The following is a 22377-nucleotide window of genomic DNA, read 5'->3' as shown; positions in this document are numbered from 1 at the left end:
GCACATTCACCAGTAAAATATGCATCTTGTATACCACTCTGAGTTCTTTTCTACAGCCAAGTGGTATATACAGTTTATGCACTAAATAAATAAAATACCTGTTTGGTCTGCCAAAAATGCATTGCAAAATCTGGAAAAGTCTGCAATCCAGTTGGGAGCTACATTCCAATCTGCAAGCAAATTCTGGAGTTTGAGATTGGGTTTAGTCTATTGCAAAAAGTGGACCAAACAAATTCTTTCTCCATCCATAGTCACAAGATATTTCTACTTGTCTTTCATGGTAGTTTTGCTCCCCTGTTTATAACTACTGTAGTGTACCCAGGAAGATGGGCTTCATGCATCTGATGAAAAAAAGCAACATAGTCTGTGATCTGCTGGCCTCTATCAAAATTTAGATCATATAATTTTTCTCATAAGAAAGGAAGAGACCTGTTGTCCTTTATGTAGTCATCTACAGTTCCTTGTGTTGAACTGAAAATCACCATCTATGTCAGGGAGGGGGACCTCCACAGGATGTTGAGCTCATATCATCCCTGATTTTTGACCATTCTGGCAGGGACGAGGCGATTTGGAATCTAACATCTGAGAAATCTGCACTAATTTGTTTAAAAGTTGCTGGTACGCAGGCTGAGACCCTACCTGCCTGCGGACTGTCTTGCCAGAGTGGTGCATGCTCTAGTTATCTCCCGCTTGGACTACTGCAATGTGCTCTACGTGGGGCTACCTTAGAAGGTGACCTTGAAACTGCAATTAATCCAGAATGTGGCAGCTAGACTGGTGACTGGGAGTGGCTGCCGGGACCACATAACACCGGTTCTGAGAGATCTGCATTGGCTCCCAGTACGTTTCCGAGCACAATTCAAAGTGTTGGTGTTGACCTTTAAAGCCCTAAACGGCCTCGGTCCTGTATACCTGAAGGAGTGTCTCCACCCCCATCGTTCAGCCCAGACACTGAGGTCCAGCTCCGAGGACCTTCTGGCGGTTCCCTCACTGTGAGAAGTGAGGTTACAGAGAACTAGGCAGAGGGCCTTCTCGGTAGTGGCGCCCATCCTGTGGAACACCCTCCCTTCAGATGTGAAGGAAATAAGTAGCTATCTTATCTTTAAAAGACATCTGAAGGCAGCCCTGTTTAGGGAAGTTTTTAATATTTAATGCTGTATTATTTTTAACGCTCGGTTGGAAGCCGCCCAGAGAGGCTGGGGAAACTCAGTCAGATGGGCAGGGTATAAATAAATTATTATTATTATTATTATTATTATTATTATTATTATTATTATTACTACTACTACTACTACTACTACTACTACTACGGGTGAATTGGGGCAGTGGAAGAGAGGGCTAGATCAGCATTTTTGAAACACTAGTCTCCTTAGTTAAATTCAAATATTGTAAAAGTTTTTACCCTCTCCAGTTCTGGAGAAACTTAAAGCTGGTGAGAACTGTTGGCCTTGATACCGCAGTAGAATAGTTTTATAGGGTTTATTAGGAAAAGCTTTTTCCCTCCAGTGTGCTGCATATTAACAGATGCTTATGCAGTGTAACATAATTAGGAACAGTGATACCGAGTGGAAAGGAGAGATAACTAACAGGGCATGTTTGTTCCTTGGATATAAGCCATAGGATGAGAGTGCCTCCTGGTGCCCCTAACAGTATATAGAAAGACATTTCTTTTCTTGTCTTTGTGTCTTAGCCTTCTAAAATGTGTGGTAAAAGGAAACTGTATCCACTCATCATCATTCCCCTAGCACTTTCCCTTGTATGAAGTGATGTCATTTTATCTGTACAAAATCCTTATCTAGTTGTTCTCTTGCCCTTGGCCACCCAGTGAGCTTTGTGGCCGAACGGCAATTGCAAGTGGGTTTATTTCCAAATCCCAGGACAACATATTGGCCCCAGCTGAACCTTGAATGTGCTATGTCAGTCTAAATATGGTTTCCATAACAAATCTACCCATTCTGGCTTTCTTGTGGAGTCTTGTACCAACATAAAATCTGTCTACGTTGGATAGTGGAATTGAGATCTACAAAGCTGCTATGTTGAGTAATCTGTGCCCTTAACATCCAAACTACAATTGCTGCTTTCTGTGGGTAAGCAGCACATAACCAGCCTCTTGAGAGCCAGTGTGGTGTAGTGGTTAAGAGCGGTAGATTCGTAATCTGGGGAACCGGGTTTGCTTCTCCGCTCCTCCACATGCAGCTGCTGGGTGACCTTGGGCTGGTCACACTTCTTTGAAGTCTCTCAGCCCCACTCCACCTCACAGAGTGTTTGTTGTGGGGGAGGAAGGGAAAGGAGAATGTTAGCTGCTTTGAGACTCCTTCGGGTAGTGATAAAGCGGGATATCAAATCCAAACTCCTCCTCCTCCTCCTCCTCCTCCTCCTCCACCTCCTCCTCTTCTTCTTCTTTTTGGGGTGTTGTGGAGCAGGTATTATGAACTGGTACTCTGCCTTGCATGCATTTGACAAGTGCAAAACATGTCTAAATAGATGAGTGGTCTCATGGCTGCTAAAAATCTCTATTCATCAGTTTGAAATGAGAAGTCAACAACATGCTGTCACCCAATTTACTTTACTTTTTTTTTTAAATCCTCTGTTAATCCAGGAGTAGGGTTGTGTCATGAGACAGTGTCTGGTAACTGTGGTTGGGTACGTAGGGTTCAACAAAATGAATCTGGGTGCAGAGGTTGTAGTGATAGTTAAAGCAACCTTGTGATCTGAAGTAATTGGGGTACTTCTGAACGATGGGGTCTTCTTACCCCTGAAGCATTAGGTATGTGGTGTGGTATGTGCACACTGCTCCTGGGATGCCAGGCTGAGGCTTATGCAAGAGCAGCCACAGTGTCCCCAGATTTTGTTGGACTACCACTTCCTTTTTCCTTGAGCATTGGCCATATTGGCTGTAGCTGATGGGAGCTGGAGTTCAACAACATCATCTGGGGACCACATTGGCCAAAACCATCCTAAAGGTATGGTTGGCTCCTTCCTTATTGAGTTTCAGACTTGGTGTAAAGATGCAGCCATGTTTAGGGAAGTTTTTAATAACTGATGTTTTAATGTATTTTTAACCTGTTGGAAGCTGCCCAGAGTGGCTGGGGAGACCCAGCTGGATGGGCGGGGTAGAAATAATAAATTATTATTATTATTATTATTATTATTATTTGGTCAGAATACTTGCTGCTTTGTTTTCTCAGTTCTAGGATTTCTGCTGTGGTTATGTTTAATCAATCGGGCTGTGTTAAATAGACTAAAATGCTTAAAATGGTGTGAATGTGGCCATAGTTTAGCAGCAGCTAAATTGCTTTGACAATGTATGAATCAGTGGCACAAAAAAGAGTAAATTAGTTTCAACCGCTTTTGCTTTGTTTTTTGTTTTCTTAGAGCCCATTAAGCTTTTAGGCTTTCCCTTTTGAAATGAAAATGTTAGCTCTTGTTGACTTAATTGCATACTCTTTATGTGGTGAACCTTGTTGCATATGGTGATACCTTAGATTTTATCAGGGAGAACTGTGATTTTCAAGCCTGTCTCCTTGATGCAGGATAGGCCCTGTCATATAACAACTTCCTTCAGGGAGCACAATGGGGCCGTGGCAGTGTGGAGAATTGAGAAGGGTCAGGAATGAGTGTCTGAATTGGTCCACTGAATTGGTTTCCCTCAGTGCAGAGGATGCTATGTGAGCTCTGCTTCTGGAAAAATGGCTTGGCACAGCACTGCCTTGATATGCTACTAGCTTTCACTGTATGAAGGCGAACTTAACAGCAATATGGTGGCGTTGTGAAAACGATGTGAGAAGTATCGCCTTGTGGGGAGCTTCATTACATCAAAAACCTGTGTCAGCGCTGGAACTAGAGAAGCCAACCAGTGATAATGACTCTTCAAGTCGCCTTCTCTTTGCTTCGGAGGAGAAGGATTGGATCTAAAGGCACTCGAGTTATATTTCTAGTTCAAAACTGGGGTGTTTGTTTTTAAGAGGGACATCCAAGTGCTTGACCGTATTTCAACCCTGCTGTGTGTGCTGACTTTGTGGCCTCCTTGACAGACAAAATTTACGCCGCCTCAGCCACACTCTGTATTTTCTAAACTGTCGTGGGCTATAATTCCTGTAGACTAACATGTTTGTTCAACGTATTGCTTGTGTCTGCAGAAGAAGAAGAAGCACCGGCCAAAGTGCCAGTGAAGGCTGAAGAGTCAAGGAAACCGAGCCAAGAGAACCTTAACAATCCTTCAGGTACCTTTTGGATTCCCAGCCTGTGTTTTGCCTCCATTGCTTTACGTTTACTTTTTGGTGTTTGCCTCTCGCCCATCCCAGCCCTCGGCACAGATAAAAGCCTTGAAGTTTCTGAAAGTTTAACTGATTTCTTATGGCAGGAGAAAGGGGGGGGGGCGGCGGAATCTGAATAGCACCATTTAGGATGCATGAAAATCGCTTGAGAAGGATTTATAAAGTAAGCCAATTTATACAAGGTATTCCTTCCTGAATTACTTTGTAATGACTCAATTAGCTTTCATTTCTTCACAAAGGAGATTTAGCTGCATAAATTAGCTTATCATCATTGAGGAAGTGTCACTGCTAAAGGACAGTTTATAGATACAACATGCAGTTCCTGTCAAACCTATAAGAATGTAATATAGACATCTGTGTATACTTTGTGCTTGAGCAGAACAGACTTCTGTCATTCAGAGACTAACAGGGGACAACAAGTTGCCCAGGGGACCAGCAATGTAGACGTCTCTGAAAAGGTCATCTTGACACAGGCTCTGACAATCGACCCACAGCTCTGTCTTCTTTGATAAAAATCAGATAAACTTAAGACCACTAATTGATCTGCAGCCTGTTTAAATGTTGGCCATGCATATCTTCATTGCATATGATTATACCACAGAAAGCAAATGAACTGGGCTAAGAAATGCCGGTGCTCGGTGACAGCAGAATGGAAAAGTGACGGCAGCATAAAAAAATCAGAAAAGGACACGAAGTGCCGTGAAGAATGGCCTCTCTCCGCTGTGCCTTGGCAACTTGCCCCGTGCAAATTAGCACTACACTTGGGAGAGCAGGGTGGGGACTGGACACAGCATATGAAGCCCTTGGGTTAGGAGCAGCCTTCTTTTCCTCTCTTAAAAATCAACTCAACCTCTACTTTGGGAGCTCACTCTCTTGCCACTTTGAGCTCCGTGTTGTTTTTAACTTCGAAAACCAGAGCTTGTCCCTTATCAGGACAGTTCTTTACACCCCAGACACCAGCTGAGCAAGTGGCTCAGTGTTGCAGCTGGGCCCTACAAAGGAATGAGCCCTAGGGTTATCTTTCTCGTCATATTGCTCCACATCATTCTTCCACGGCTGTCACAGAAAGGGTGGACGAGGAGTGTGTTCAGGAAGCGTCTTAGCTGTGCCCTTCCTCATATAGTGTGTGGAGAGGAAACAGGCCTGATTTCCGGCCTCTCACAGGAAGCTATCTGAGCAGGTTGTTGTAGACAGTTTGGGTTTGGGTTTGCCGTGCACAGGAAACAATGGGGTGAGTCATCAGATGTTGCTGTCAGAGTGGACCACTACAAAACAAGCATTAAAAAAAAAAAAAATTCTCAGCGTAACCTTGGCAACGGGATCACGGAAGCTTTCCAGTAAATAGACACGTTCCCAAATTAATGCGATGTAGGCCAGCCCCGTTTCTCAGCCATTATAAAGCGAGTGCCAGAATCTTTTCTAAAACTGTAGCCTCTCCTATGCATGTTTACTCATAAGGAAGTCACAACATGTTTGACAGGGCTTACTCCCTGGTAAAGGTGCATCTTCAAGTTGGGCTGGGAAAGACTCCTCCCTGAAACCCTGCAGAGCTGCTACCAATCAGGGTGGACGATATTGAGTTGTGTAGACAATATTGAGTTGGATGGGCCCAGTGGTCAGATGCCTGGACTCCTAGGGATTAGAGCCTTAGTAAACTTTGAACACAAATCAGTTTAATAATAAAATACCATCCCTTTCACATGAAGGCTGTGCTGGGAAACTGCCATACCACAATTGCCTCTTAACTTCTAGGCTCTGTATGCAACGTTCAGGATGTTTGTTCAAATGAATCCTGATAAAGTTATCAAGTTCTAAAGTTACAAGTTTCTTTATAGAACTCACGAAGTTGAAGAATTTTAAAAGTTCTGGCATGTGTAGTAGGCCCAAACTTGAATGCAATCTATTCCTTGCAGTTGGGTTATTTTGAGAACCTTTTAGGATTTCTTCTTTACATTTGGGTTTTGTTGACGTGAACTATAGTGCTGGGAACAGTCCAAAGGGATTTGACAGTGGGAAAGGATGGGATTAACACATATTTGTTGCAACATGTGGCCAAATTACCTTTTCTTTGTTCACATTAGAAAGCCTGCAGGATCAGATCAAAGCCTAATCCAAGATCTTGTTTCCCACAGTAGCTTCCAGCAACGGGGCATAAAAGTGATAGTCTTCCTGTGGTGTTACCCAGATTGAAATAGGTCTAGATAATGCTTCGCCCCAGTAAGCATCAGTTCATCTTATTTTCCAAACACTAAAAGCCGTGGTTAATGTTATTGTTTTATTAGACAAGCTACCTTCATAAACCATGGTTTGAAGTTGGCTTGTTTTTAACAAACCATAGTTAAGATTAAGCACCATTTGTCAGGTTCAGGCAACACAACAAGCTAGGGTTAATCTAAATCGATAGTGAACATCTTGGCACAGCAGAGGAGCATATTCCATGGTTCATTATTTTCATGCTAAACTACGGTTTAGTGTGATGTCCGAGTGATGACTTTCTCTTGCCTGTCCTAAACCTGCTGTTCATTTCATTTTCTGGCTTCAGGTTCTGCTCTAGTTATGAGAGAGGATGAAGAAGTCTTCTCCCCTCCCTCCTCACTATACATAATTTTATTAACTTCGGTCATGAACTCCCCTTGCCTTTTCCTCACCGCTACCCTCCACAATGCTTTTAGCTCTTCCTCACAAGTCTCTTTGTGTATATATGGGGGCAAACCATTTTCCCCCACTTGCTAAGTCTTTAAGGAGTTGAAACTTCAATATTTCCAAAGTGATTGTAACTTACAAAGCATCCTCCGAGCTTTTAACTCCCACGTCAGAAATTGTACAGTTGTCCCAGAGTGGCAGTTTCTGCAACAGCTGTGCCCTGACAGTCATGCAAATTCTATGCAAATGACGGCTATTGCACATAAATAATAGACAACGTAGTTCATGTTTCCAGCAGTCTCTGTGCTGAAAAAGTGACCTGCCCCCATCGTGAAATATTACTGTTTTCCTTTGTTAGCATGGTCTTAAATTTTTATGAGCGAACCTATAAATATAAGTACGTTTCATACAATATCCTTGAAATAAAGAACCATAATAATTATTCCCTGACGTGAAATTCATTTCAAGCAATGGTTCTAACACTTTAGTACGGCAGTGACCTCTGATCCTCTCTGGACGGTTAAACATGTAATGCTAGAAGTTTGTTTGTTATGTAGGGTCGTGAATTGGCAAAGAATATTTCGGCCTTACTATGGATCACATGACATGAACTTGTTCTAACCTTACTTAAGAATGTAAGATGTTTTTCAGATTAAAACTCCCCCCACCTTCCAACAATAAAATATATAGAGTTTTCTATTTGTATACCTGTGTGGCTTGAACAACCAGGCATCATGTGTTGATCACAAGCAATTCCTTACTTGTGCTACAGTCCCCTCATGGACAAATGTGGCTTTTAGATAGGCATGCGGGGGAGTAATTCTTACTGAACTCTGGCCCTCCTGAGTAGACAAGCATAGGTTTTGACTGTCAAATCCTGTTAACGTTGGGTCTGTAATCCAAATAACTGTACAGCAGCTTTGCCCGCTTGGTCTTCGGTTTTGGCACTGAATTCTAACTCTCTGTCAGAATTCAATTTACTGAGAGCAATTTTTTACATTCTTAGTAGGTAAATGCCTTGCAATCTCTGTACAGAAGGATACGATGTTGAAGATAAAAAAGATATCTTTAAAAAAAATAATCACTATTAAACATTCGACGGCTGTATCCAAAATCACCTTAAATCATCATAAAGGGCAGAACAAATTTAAAATAATAAAAATTTGAAAATGATAAAGCCGCAGTTAATAATATTGTTACATTCATGGAGCCAAGTTTACATTTAGTTGGACTGGATGACTCTCAGGGTCCCTTCCAGTTCTATGAGGCTATGATTCTGTATTCTGATTTCAGATAAGAACTAGTTGATATTGATCTCGATATCAAACCTCGATATCTATCAATACAGATATACCCTTATCTGTATTGGTGTTCACCTTATTATAGTAGGATAGGATTCTCCCTTCTTAAAATATTTTAGCTTGAACATTTTTAGTTACTGGTGTTGTTTAATCTTTTCAATGTTAATTTGTATGTACGCTTTTGCAAGCGTGCATCGCTGTGAGACATTTTGTGTAGAAAGCAACGGCATATTGTAGCAGCTCTAGAACCCTGTTGGGAATGATTAAATGCAAGATAATAAATGCAGGCGTTATCAAGCCCAACCACCTTATTTTTAAGACTCTTATTTTACGATTTTGGCGAGGCGGGGAATAGGAACTACATTCCACAAATCAGATTTCTCCCCCCCCCCCTCTACATTTATAAGCTATTAAAATATCCTAATGAAATATGATATAGGTATTTAACACAGAACAAGCAAATTGCTTATGGGGGTGGGGGAGGAAAAAAGAAATGGCTAAAAATAAGTGGTGCATGCACAATCCCACTCACTGTGCAGACTGCCGCCCTGAGTGCCCTCTAGCGTTTTACAACAGAAGTTAAGCCGGTTCTGTTTAGAATTCAGGCCACGTGATGAAAATGGAAATGCTGCCTCGAGTCGAATGCAGATCAGGGAAACATCTGCCTATGACTTTCCATGAGCTGAGCTGAATGTAGCATTGGAAGATATTATTATGACATCTTAATACTGGAGGGGATTAAATGTAGATCACCGTCATGATTAGAAAACCGTGCCGCTTTCTGAAATGCAGTGCGCAGCTTTTTTTACAGATGTGATAACCATTAATTATACACAATTGTATGTGGAGGGATATAAATAATGATTTTTGAGTTCTTGAGAGTGTCGCTGGATCGCTTTCGTGATTCTCAGTATGGCAGTTTTGTTGCATCTGTAACAAAATGAAGACAGCGTTCCCTTAATCCGATTAAATCTGGAGTGCTTATCTCTGAATTGAAAGATGCAGATTATTAGCACACTCGCATCTGTTGTGGGTCTTGTGAGCATAATGTTCCCCGCTTGCCTCATCGGGGCTTCTTGCATTCTTGCTGTGTTAAACTCGGCCGATGCGCTTCCTACAGAATCGCAAACAGGAAATAGCTTCCTGTGTTCACAGAAGCTTCCCAAGTATTTCAACCGCATGGAATTTCTGTGCTCCAGTAAGTGCTTCTCTGTATGGCAAGCATATGACAAAGCATTTATTACTGTGTTATGGTGGCATTACAGAGCAAACAGTGCTAAAATAATCAATCAGTTAATGGTCTGTATGGCAGTTTGAATGCAGCACATTCATTGTGCTTATGTTCTTAGAAGGATGAGTTTACGGCTGTGGTGTGTGTTGCATATTTAGCCGGAACTTAATGTCCTAAGCTGGTGCTGACACAAATATTTTTTTAAAATGCAACTTCAGCAAGGTTAGCTCTACCGACGTGACAATATTTCAGCTTTAGCCCTCAAAAAAGGGAGAAGTTTTCAGAGGGGAAGTTTGTCTTTTTCAGGAGAAAGACATGGAGAGCTGCAAAGTGCTTGTTTTGCCCTGTTGTCACAGGTTTTCTTACCTCTATTCTATGGGGTAAGCAGCCATCTTACCCCTATTCTATGGGAAAACACATAGCTGCTTGCGTGAAATAAAGTAGCAGATCTGTGATGTGCAACTCCATGGCAATAACTTGTTTTTTAAAAAAAAGATAAATAAATGTGACTACATGTTTGACGACTGCAAGAAATGGAACTTGTTTTTCATGCTTGCTGTAGTACTTACGAGACGAAGGGGTGGTTTCCTACGACAGAAAAGAAAGTTGGAAAATGTTTCTCGGTCGATCTTTGGGGTTTTTTGAGCGGTGGTGTATTTGTAACCTTGATAACAAAACCCCAGATCACATATGCTGACAAATCTAATGTATTCACCTCTTCCTTCCCCAGGCAGTAAAAAAACCGATTATGCTAATTTCTATCAAGGTATGTGGGACTGTACCAGTGATGTTCCTGATGAGCTGACATTCAAACGTGGAGACGCTATCTACATTCTCAGCAAGGTACTGTATCCTACCGAGAATAGATAGGTACGAGGAGATAGCTGAAGTAAAGAAAAAAGAAAAGAAAAAAAGCGTGCAGCTTTCAAGGGTGTCGGGAAATTGGCATTTCCTTTACATCCTTCACGTTCCGTCAGAAGTTCCTTGCCCATTAATTATTTTGTCAATGGAATGTAATCACATCTGAAGTGGTATTGTGCAACAGGAATTGTCTTTAAAGCATGTTTATCTCTGCTTCCCTCGGAGACAATGCACTTAATTGCATGTAAAAGTTAGCTTTGTCAACTCCTGTGTGCGTACAAGTTACATCCTCTTCCTTGGCAGTTCTTGCATGTGCTGAACTCAGAATTTTTGGAATTGTTTTCATATCACAGCAGTAACCAGCGGCTGTGTGTGTGTGTGTGTGTTTACAGATTCAGTTGACTTTCCATACATTGCTTCCCCTCCCTCTCTTTTCTGTTAATCACTCTGCAAAAGTGCAATTTCCCCCCTGCATTTACTGAAGGAGGCAGAATTAATGTCAGTATGCATCAAACTAATATTTCGTTCTTGCAACATGTAACTATTCTGGAAAGTAGATCACTGTAACAGTGCCTCTAAGTTGCAAACAGAACAGGACTTTATTTTTGAGCCGTGTACGGAATTATGCAGTTAGTCTCACTTAAGAGTCGTTTCCCCCCTCAATTCCTCCACAAATGAGCAGACCCCCTTTCCAGAAAATGTTCAGTTCTTGCTCTGCAGAAACTAGAGGGGCAACCCTGACAATGAGCCATGGCTGTGGCCTGGACACCTGGCGATACTTTGAGCAATTGCTTCTTGATCCCATCCTTGCTGTCTGTAGAACTGGCAAGCTAATATTCATAGCATACTCTTGCTAGGGTTGCCACCTCTTCCTGTATAATACAGGATTGTCCCATATTTCAATGTAAAATGTTACATCCTGTATTGATAAAGTTTTGTCCTGTATTTCAGGTTCTCTCTCTCTCTCTCTCTCTCTCTCTCTCTCTCTCTCTCTCTCTCTCACCCCAGGTTAGGGAACCTCTCCAAATGCATGTTTTTGAAAGGGTATGGAAAGGTCATGTATTTAAGCTCTGGGTAGCCAAGCACAGACAGATTTACAAATTTGTGTGTGAGAGAGAGGGAGAGACAGACAGACAGACAGACAGACAAATTTCAGAGGGGCCATTGTGATAGGCTGCAGTATATTGTAATGGATTGCTTTGAAGTCACTTCAGCACCAGATGAAAAAAAAAATTGCCTCCCAACCGCCCCGCCCTGTCCTGTCCTGTATTTTGCCAGAACAAAAGTGGCAAGCCTACCATGCCTTTCCCACGCCTGTAAAGTGCAAAGGATTTCTAATTAAATAGATGTGTTTCATTAGAACTAAGTGTACCTCTTCTGCTTTGTTATTGATGTAACAAAATAACTTAATAATAATGATTTACAATATCTCTGTTGCACAGCTGCCCTCAGAACACTATGAGAGTTAGGTCATCCTTATTCCCATTTTACAGATGGGGAACTAGTTCCTTCCCAGGCACACCTGCTAAATCCTTGGTGCAGCAGGAATTTAGCTCCAGACCGGGCATATCTAATCCACTCTTTTTGCTTTGTTAAATGCAGTAGCTAGCTTCCAGGTGTGTGGCCGTGCTCTGTAATCCTGTCCATGCTTTTCTGGATGTAAGGCCCATTGTATTCCGACAGAGCTTATTCCCAAGAAACGGTGCACAATTGCAGCCTTACACTTTTATTTTATAGCACCAACTTACTGTACTTTTCTCTTAAGTGAGTTAACTAACATGTTAAACAGCTACAGCTCTTTAAACATTCCTACAAGGAATTGCATCTTGATTTTCACCAGTCAAATTCGTGGTTCATTTGACCCAGAACTGAAAGCATTCCACTTTGCAAAGAAACACAAGGTGGAGCAAACATTCCTTCTCTTTCCCTTCAATCCTATGTAGCATCTTGATTCATCTACCTACCTACCTACCTACCTACCTATGTATCATCTATCTATTTTCTACACCATGGGTAGGCAAACTAAGGCCCGGGGGCCAGATCCAGCCCAATCACTTGCCTGCCGATGGTCTGGGAACCAGTGTGTTTTTACTTGAGTAGAATGTGTCCTTTTATTTAAAATGCATCTCTGGGTTATTTGTGGGTCCTGCCTGGTATTTTTACATGAGTAGAATGTGTCCTTTTATTTAAAATGCATCTCTGGGTTATTTGTGGGGCCTGCCTGGTGTTTTTACATGAGTAGAATGTATGCTTTCATTTAAAATACATCTCTGGGTTATTTGTGGGGCATAGGAATCTGTTCATTTATTTCTCCAAAATATAGTCTGGCCCCCCACATGGTATGAGGGACATTGGACTGGCCCCCTGCTGAAAAAGTTTACACCTTGGTTTTGATCAGTTGTAGCTGCTCCCGATCTATGGAAGTTTTATGTTCAGAATTTGCCCCTCCAATTTTCGAAAGAAATTTGATGAAAATTCAACACGCTTTTGGCTGTTGACTGCTGCTATTTCAGCAAAGTGAGGTCTCTAGTCAGCATTGAATTCAGGGACTTTGGAAAGTAAAACACTAGGGAATAATCTGCCTCTACTGTTCAAGGTCTAACTGATTTACCAGCCAGACAAAGGGTTTGTTAAGAATATAAACACAGTAAAATATAATCCACAACAGCTTAAGCTGAAGGATTTGAACAAATACTTCTTAACCCTCTAAATTGGTGCTTCAGTTTTATGGCACTTGGATGATTCTTTGGCAGTTTTTTGTTTTTTAAAGAAACATTTTTTTACACCATCTAGTGGTTGAAAATGAGAGATGCAGGTGTTGGGAGACGTTAATGTCTGCAGTTCCAAAATGGTGTCATAAATTTCAACTTTGGCTTGATCTCAGCTATTGCTTATTACTTTCTGATCGTATATCAGCCCCCCTTGACATTAATCCTCAGGAAATCTTATTCTGCTGATAAGGAATTAAAGGTAAGTATTATATGTTGTGGGAAGAATGCAATGTGAGCTGAAAGATAAAGTACTTGTGAAGGCAGAAAGCATTTCAGCAGAGGAAATTTAAATAACAGCAAGACCAGTTATGAAACGAGCTGAAACATACCTTTGGTGCTTCTGCCAGTAACATCCTTGTGGGTGGGTGTTGTTCCTAAAATATGATCAACAAAATTATTTTTCCTAACCATGTCTTGACAAATTCCTCCCTTCCCTTAAAGAAATATTTGGAAACAACTTCACTTTAAGTATGGAAGCAGTAGGATCTTACGTAGGTTTCGAAACGGATCACACACTTCAACTTTTCACTCTTGTTTGTGCATCTTGTTAATATCTTATTGCAAACAGTGGCAACTGCAACTGGGCACAAGACTGGTCTTAAATGCCTTTTAGTACTACAGAGGTTTATATTCTGTGTTTTCACATATATTTCCTGTATGTGTAAAGTTCGCAGGGTTATAGTCTCCTTCTTCCCCTATCATCTTTTTGATTTTAAACTTAATAGCAATATTATATAGGAGCATTCTGACTGCACGCAGGCTCCCATATGTTTCTGATCTCATGCCCAGTACCATAAAGTGTTGTGTTGTTAGTTAATACTTTGTGTTTGCTTTATCCTGACTTTTATGCAAGAAAAAAGAAATCTTCAGATGGTTTCCTACCTCCATAATGTAATTTGTTGTTTACAGTACTGAGGATTCTAACAAGGGGGGAGGATCAGTATTCACTTTTGAAATATTGTAACTAACTTTTTTTTTTTTTTTTAAAGGAATCTTTCTCCCCTACTTTTGGCTAAATTTTAGAACCAGGTTTAAAATAGGAATATAAATTACAATGTAGGTTTTGGGGACCCTAAAGGAACATCGTTTTAGGAATAAAAAACTTTTCATTTAGAAAAAGATTGCTTAGTGCCAGATCCTGTTGTTCTTTTCACAAGCTGCATGCTCCAAAATACCTGCAGCATGGACTCTTCAGCTGTAAACATAAACTTTTGATAGAAATGTGCAAGTCTTCATTTTGCTCCAAGCCTTTGTTAGGGACACTGTGGCCCACATTATGCAGTAAGGAGGGTGTGCGCTATCTTGTTATGAGATAATTTCATATTGTAGAATGGCATAATTTTATGTGCCAGGTGCAAATGATTATGTCAAGTATATTAGCAGGCCCCTCCTTATTCTTTTTATAACACAAATCTGGATTCAGGCAGAATATAGCCTTATTCTAGCCTTATAGCCAGATATTCTGCCAACCCAGACTTATACACTCCTATTTTCAGAGCAATCAATAACATTTACTGGGATGATGTGTGCCATAGTTTAGAAATTATTATTGCTGCTTATTTCCTGTTTCTAATTCAGCACATGTCCATGTACCACAAGGCTAGCTATCCTTAAAAAATGAAGTATAGGCTCAACTCTGCTTGAACATCTTTTTGGAGCTTTTGCTTATAAACGAAAAATATGCTCAACATTGTCTTCCTGTTTTAGTAGTAGAAGTACACAGTAATGACCAAAGTAGTTTTAGGGAAAAACAAAACCCTTCTCTTAACCAGCAACTTTGTCCAGCAAAGCAAACAAAAATCTATTAAAATAGTTTACAGTCTTTCACTTCCAGTTATATCAGAGCTAGAAATCCAGGTTTGTATTGTATAATAGCAGGCATAATGCCCATTATCCACTTATTCTGGAATATATCTGTAGGTTATGTATTTCATCAACATTTTTTTTAGATATATACATAGATAATATTTGATATTTCTGTGCTATTGAACTGACTGCTGGTTTGAAACTTGGTTAAAAACAACTGTGTACAAATCACACGTTGCAGAAAGATACTTCTATAAACTGTAAAAAGATACTTAGAGTTGATCTTAATGTGTTGCTTTACTAAATCCAATCTAGACTTGGGATGTATCAAATTTTGTATCAAAATAGTTCAGCACAGAATCTAGTGCATGTCAGTGGACAGGGTTTCTCTTGGACCTGGTTTAAAACTTCAGTGCCACTCAGCCACGGAGTGATTGAATTGTGTTGTTGCGATCTCTCTGTTTCCGCTGCTCTTAAAAATAATAATAATAATAATAATAATAATAATAATAATAATAATAATAGAGCAACCAACTTTTCCGGGGCTCCTGTATGAGTTTGAATCATAGCTGTAAATCGCTTCAACCTCAAGCTTAGCCATTTAGATTCCATTCAAACTCACTGTGTCTGGTACGCTACTGTTTAGCAGTCCTCTGTACCACCAGAGATGCATGCTCAGAAGTATAAAGCAAGTAAAAGAGTTTTAAGAAGAAAGTTTACAAAACAAGGAGAAGGGAAGACCAGAACCCCTGTTTTCTGGCATGGACTTCTCAAGTTTAGGAAGTTTTTGATGGGCAAGTTCATACTCAGGTGTTACAGGGTGTGAGAGGGTTGTATAATCAAAAGGCTTTTGATGAGCTCTTTGAGTCACAGCATCAAAGAGTTAGACAGTTTGAAAAGGCAATCTAAACCAATGCCTTGGCTGGAAGTCAGGGCCGTCCACCCAGCAGCTCTTTTCCCATGCATTTCAAACCACAGTATAGTTTGAATCACAAACTGAGTATATTAACTTAAGCTACTTGTGACTTCAGCAACTTAGTAACATAAAATGTCGTGTTCTGCATTTTTCTGTTGAGTTGCCTTATACACACCCTCGCACCTGCCTGCAGAGAGAAGGCTCTGGAAATTCATATTATGAAGGCAAATGATGGGATTTTGTGTGTCCGGGACAAATTCTTCAAAGATACTCAATTCATTTTATCTACTTGGGTAACCTTCGTAAGATCAGGGTCTCTGTTGCCTAGTGCGCATTTTAGTTTTATGTTAAAGAGTTGCTACGTAAATCTTCCTATATTCATCCACGTGAACCTTTTTTTTTGGTGGTAATTGTAGAAAACCTGCAATTTCTATTATACTAAAAAAGCACATGCCATTTCTTTTTTAAAAACTACTTTATCGTTAGTGTTGCTTGTTTATTTAGTTCTGTTATATTAGCGAGATTCTGATTGTACTGAAGTTTGCGGCAAAATCCTACACGAAATTAAGCCAGCTAAAAACTCCCTTGTCACTTGCATCAGCTGCTTTCCATTGGGCAGCAGCTGAGCAAGAGGAGGGAAGCAGGATCATCCTATTGGCTCTGCCCAAAGACCAACAACTTTTGACTCCTCCTCCTTCTTTTGAACTGTTTCCATTCCAGGTAGAAGGTTGTACTTAAGATCCAGGGCCTAAATTTGCTTTCCTCCCAATCCTTCCCTTCTGTCTTCTGTCTAATGATAAGCAAGGGCTTACAGATTACTGATCTTTGTGAGCTGCTCTGGGAACCGTTTTTAGGGCTGAGCCGCAGGAGTAGAAATAAATTGATCTTTAAATAAACCAATAAATATATGTCACTGAGATTTAAGCAGTTGTAACTGTGTTCTGACTCACAGCTATAATTTCAGGTAGCCAGATACTTGCATTAAGTGCTTCAGGAAGGATAGCTAATAGTTCCAGACGAAATTTGGGTGCATGGCTTATTTCGAAAACGTCACTGATGGTTGTGCCTTTATAGTTTTCCTTCCACAAAATTTTAAAGTATTTTTTTCTGCCTTCCCTCCCTCCCTCCTCGTCTCCCGGCCATGCACACATTTGCCTTTAAGCCATTCATTATGTGGCTCTTTAATTTCTTCCGAGTGTTATTTTCATACAATAAAGCATTACAGTGCTCCTGGATCTTGATAGCATTTCTACAGAAAGAGAAAGAAGCTTTGTGTTCATAATTACCTAACATTGTCAGGAGCTGACTGCAGGCCTCTTCCTAGCGATAACAGAATAACCACATCATGTAGCTTTATAGCGCATGATTAATAGAAAATAATTACACATCCTACAAAGGAATGCAATATTTCTTATAAATTGACTGGAATGGTTTCCTGCAGATTAAAGGACTCTTCATTATTTTATCAGTCTCTCTGAAGTGGAGTCAATTGCCCAAACTGGAGCTGGTGGGAAGAATACACTCTCCACCTACATATGCTGAGGAATACCAGATAGTAGGCTTATTCATACCTGAATAAGGTATAAATAAGCAGCTTACACAACAGGCTCTCACGGTGCTGTTTCCCCACAAATATTAAATAATTTGCTGATTGATGCTGTCATTCACTGGCTGTAGGATAAAGACTGGCTTTTAAATTCGAGAGACCTCCCAATAATGAACAGAGCGTTGCTGTTGGCAGTGTTGCAAGAATCTTTGCAATCTCCTGAATGAGATGGAGCTGTTCCATAGCATAAATTATTTTGTCTCCTAGCATTTAGTTATGAAGGAGTGGCTACATGCGTCTTACCTGCATTATGATATAAAGCAATCAGTCATATTTTGTTGTTTGCTGAGTTGATGTACAAATAATAAATGGCTGAATCCGGAGTAGATTGAGCTGATCTCTGATTGTGCAACAGAGCTTTGCTGGCTCGCCATCACTGCATTCCCCTGCCCATGACAGACCCTCACAGTGGGATGTGCGGCACAGGGGAACAAGGAGGGGCTGCCTTGCACAAGCCTATGTGCTTTTCCACTTACGCAGGACCCCCAAGCCGTGAATCAAAATGCATGGCATGGCAGCTTGTTGGTTTTCAAGGAACCTAGAATATATGAATTGCCCTAATGCTTATATTTTCCCTGGAGGTGAATGTTAAGGCTTTTTTATTCCATATGTGTGTGCTAGTTCAATAACTAGCATATATGACTCTCAGAGTAGCCCGAATCAATTACCTTTAGAGTCACTTGTAAGTAATGTATCTGTAACAGAGCTCTAAGAGCAGGATCAAATTGTTTTTTGTGTGCATATGAAAGTCAGAAGCACTCTTTAAAAAAGAGAGAGAGAGATGTAAATACATTAACCGGTTAGAAAGAGGTCTCTGCAATAACGACTCCAGCCGAAGGTTAAAATATGGCGTTCCCAATCAAGCGGGGCCTGTGTTTTCATTCCTACTTGCTTATACTACAAATGCTCTAATTGGGATTCATGTTGCTCGTGAGGCTCATACCAAGAATAGTAATGATAAAATAAAAGCATCTGGGTTGCAGGCTTCTGCCTCTTCCTGGGCCGATGTCTGCAGCCAATCCATAAATTAGCTTACTAGACTGTTACATCACCAGCCACTTCATCTTCAAGTTTAGCTTCACGCAAGTGCATTAAACTGTATATTCCTAGCAGCTAGAAATTGTTTTCAAAAAGGAGGAGAAATTTGGTTTTAAATTTAATTTAATTGGATTCTTCTGAAGCAGCCTTCTTTTCACCCAACCACTGCAAAATACGTGTTATTTCCAAGTTCCTGAAATGTCTGCATGGGATATTTCCATTCTGTAATTTAGGAGACTGCTTTTATTCTCTGCCATTAGTCGTAAAAGCCTTTAATGATCACTTAACTAAAGCAGCCTTCCACAAACCTCATGTTTTGCTCCCTGCCCCATCTATGAACGATTTCTACGGCTAGTGTTCAGAAAGTGGTCCGCCCCCCCGACTTTCTCCTTTTTCTCTTATTTTTTGGGAAAGCTTTCTTGGCACCATTCCCTACCGCACAGGTGAGGGCTGGCACTGTGAGTGATTGCTCGCTCTTTAAGTCTGCAGGGACATGGATTGTATATTTAAGCAGCCTAATGTGGGATGAAACATGTGTTTATTAAACACACACACACAGCTGGAACATCTGAACCCCTGGTGAGGCGGCAAAGCTCCTCTTTGCCTTTAAGGGTTTTGGCCCCAGAACAATCGTTTCGAAACTGCAGCAGGAGAGTCGTTGGCCTGGTTGCTGTATGCGCTGATGAACCAGCATCATTCACTCCAATGGGTAAAAGCGAAATCCCACTTCTGCCTTGGGACTTCTCTTGTTCCCCTGAAGGTGCAGGGCTTCCGAAGCAGAGCCTGGGCATGCTTCTCGTTGTAGGTGCTCAGATAAATTAGCGTGCTTAGCGTATTTGTTTTTAACATCCAGGCAAAGTTAGGCATAAAATAAAAGATTGCGTCCATCATGAAAACTCTGCCATCTTGTTTATGTTAGGGTATTACTGTGTGGGCTCGCATGCATGCACACACAACCATACACACACTTACACTTATGTGTAAAACGTGTAAAACATCCTGTATAACCACATCCTAGCCAGAATACATCTTTTTATCTGAGAGCAAAGGAAGATCCTGCTGGGTTAGTCCAATGGCCCATCTGTTCCAACATGCTCTTCCCACAGTGGCCAAACAGATGTCCATAAGAAGCCCCAAAGCAGAATCTGAGCATTGGACTCTACCCACCGACCTGAGTAGCCATTAATAGCCTTGATTTCATTGATTCTTCCCCCCTCCACATCTAAATTTTTAAATTTAAAAAGAGGCACCAGGACCATAACTTGACAGATTCAGACTTGACAAATCCTGCAGAAGAAGTTCCTCTGCTTTCACACTAAACAGTTAATGTCAAATTATAAATTAAGGAGAAGCCCTTTGAAAATGGAAAAAAAGTCGGCATATTTCAGGAAGCAAGGTGTAGTTTGGATTGTTTGAACAGCACAATCCAGGCTCATGGGTGGAAGTGACTGGGAGACGTGCATTTATGAGAGATGGATGAATTGGGGTGGGAAGTATATGGACTTTGGGGATAATATATATGGCATGAGTGAACCAGATTGTTGAAGAAATCCCTGTAAGGGTTGGGTATAATTTTGATCCTTTTTATATAATCTGTAGAAAAGGACAGGTAAAATTTGCATCTCACATACATGCCGGAATCAATTCAGAATGCCACCAATGCTTAGATTCAGGTAGAAAACAGCTTGCTTTATTCTGCAGAAATTCTCTACATTTGCAGCAGAAGGTTGACGCTCTCTCCTATATCAAAGTCTCTCTGTGTTTCGGCTTTCCTCTTCCCTCATGTGGTCACTGTCAGCCTGATTTTGGAATGAGCTCTCTGTTTTCATACTGCTGCCTGCTCCACGCAGCGTATGAAGGGGCAATTTCAGCAGCTGGAAGTTATTGAGCTGCTGTTAGGATTGATCTTAACAACATTTACCTCAGAGGGACAGAAATTAAATTTGGATCCCACAATGCTCTTACTTGGTATTGCTTTTGGAAAATATTATTTCCTTAAACTATCATATACTTGTTTTGTTCCAGATTTATCTCGCTACGCCTAAGCAAATTTCAAACCAAAATGCATTAGTCACCTGTCAGGCATATGAGAACTGTGATAGAATTTTCCGCATAAAGCAATGGTGAATTCTGAGAAGGGATGGAGGCTGTGTGTGGGGAGCATCGCCCCTCTACGTCAACTTAACTTGGCATATATGTGAACTTAACTAACCAAGGTTCTTTACAGCTCAAGACTGCGTTACTGAATGGCTCCCAGCTGATCGCCATACCTTATTATAAAGTATTAGTTTTCAAATGTCAGCTGTTGATATGGTTTTGGATGAAAGAATGTAAAAAGAAGGCAGAGTAAGGCTCCCTGACTCTAGGGGAATTCACCCCATGAGCCTCATGACCCGTAATGCAAAAGAAGAAGAAGAAGAAGAAGAAGAAGAAGAAGAAGAAGAAGAAGAAGTAGTAGTATACCAGTGATAATACCAAACCAAAACACACAACACACAATGGCCCAGTTCACACAATACAGTAAACCACAGTTAATGATTTCCTGATCTTGCTGACTTTGCTGCTCCCTGTTTGAGTGTGGGAGACACAAACCATGATCTCTTGGTTAGTATTGTGTCCATCCAATCCTGGGTTTTTAGTATGTTTTGTTCAAACCACAGTTAGTAAGCCAAGAACAAACCTTCGCTCCAGATCGTGATGTGCTTGGCGTGAAATGATCTAGACGTAATGCTGAGCCAGAGATTGTTGGTTTATTTCTCCTTCAAACTAGCGGGGGGGGGGGGAGGGGAGCAAAGCAGGCAAAACCAGCAAGTTCAAGGGGAACCATTAACTGAGCAAAAGCCAAGTGGGTAACCAGGAATGAAATAAGGCCAATGAAGACTGCATGGTTTGGATATTACTGTTAAAAACAACAACTAGACGTATATACAAACTCTACAAAACAAGACATTAGGACAATCACATTCTGTATTGCTCATTGAGTGAATTTTGGCTTGCTATAGGTAGTTAGTATTTCTCTCGTCTCTCTTTCTCGCTGTCTCTCTCTCTAGGACGTAGTAACAGATAGTCTTTAAAAATGTAATTTCCTGTTTTGCTTAACTGCATTTCAAGTGCTTCAGAAACACATACACACGCAATTCCTTAATGTTTTAATTTTCCATTCATGCTTTTGTAACTGTATATAAGGAGGAAACCTAAGGAGTCACATGCAAAAACTCTATTGCATTTATATCAGACTAAAGGTTAATATTGCATATTGTTTTCAATTAGGAGTACGGTAGATTTGGCTGGTGGGTAGGAGAAATGAAAGGAACCATTGGCTTGGTGCCTAGAGCCTACATAATGGAGATGTATGATATTTGAGAGGCCCGGGTAAGTACATTTTAATTCAATCTTCTGTAATGGCTTATATGTTCCTTGCTCTCTGTTTCATACAGATTTCTTTTCCAGGAATCTTCGCTGGAGTTCTGTTAATAAAGACTGCAGCAAATAAAACAAAATAAAAAATGGACCTGTAGTGTAGTTTTAAGTGAAATAAAATAAACTATTGTATAATGGGAGGAAATACGTCTTCCACAATGCGTCCCATCCTTCCCGGGTGACTCACCATATTTCAGCCTCAATTTTTTGAGGGTCCCTACAGATGTAATGTTGAAGCAGGATTTTCTTTCTGCAGGATGAGGCTCTTGCTGCCACGACATAAGTGGCATACAGACCAGTAAACTGAACACTTGATTCCCTATGCAGTCTTGTCCTTCTTCTTATTTTCCACAGAGGTTCCCTTTTTAAACAGAGGAAGAAGCATCACCTGTAAATTTAGTAAACTTTAATTCTAATAATGGTAACCATAACAGTAATCATAATTCTATTCCCCACTTCTTCTCAAAGGAACTAGTGTTAATATTTTTAGTTGTAACAATATCATAC

The 22377-nt window shown here is 40.7% G+C and overlaps 1 protein-coding gene across 1 annotated transcript in view; it reads left to right on the top strand.

The window, feature by feature from the left end:
- The window catches only part of SKAP2 (src kinase associated phosphoprotein 2), a 100964-nt gene that overhangs the window by 75054 nt on the left and 3533 nt on the right, over positions 1-22377 (top strand). Inside the window, exons 10-12 of the mRNA XM_081833822.1 lie at positions 4140-4223; positions 10183-10295; positions 21721-21822. Of these exons, the coding sequence (XP_081689948.1) occupies positions 4140-4223; positions 10183-10295; positions 21721-21813 (290 nt within the window). The 3' untranslated portion in view covers positions 21814-21822. The remainder of the gene's footprint in view (positions 1-4139; positions 4224-10182; positions 10296-21720; positions 21823-22377) is intronic.

Source organism: Podarcis erhardii (assembly GCF_964252035.2).
Source record: "Podarcis erhardii genome assembly, chromosome: 12".
NCBI lineage: Eukaryota > Metazoa > Chordata > Lepidosauria > Squamata > Lacertidae > Podarcis > Podarcis erhardii.
This window is presented reverse-complemented; position numbering and strand designations above follow the sequence as displayed.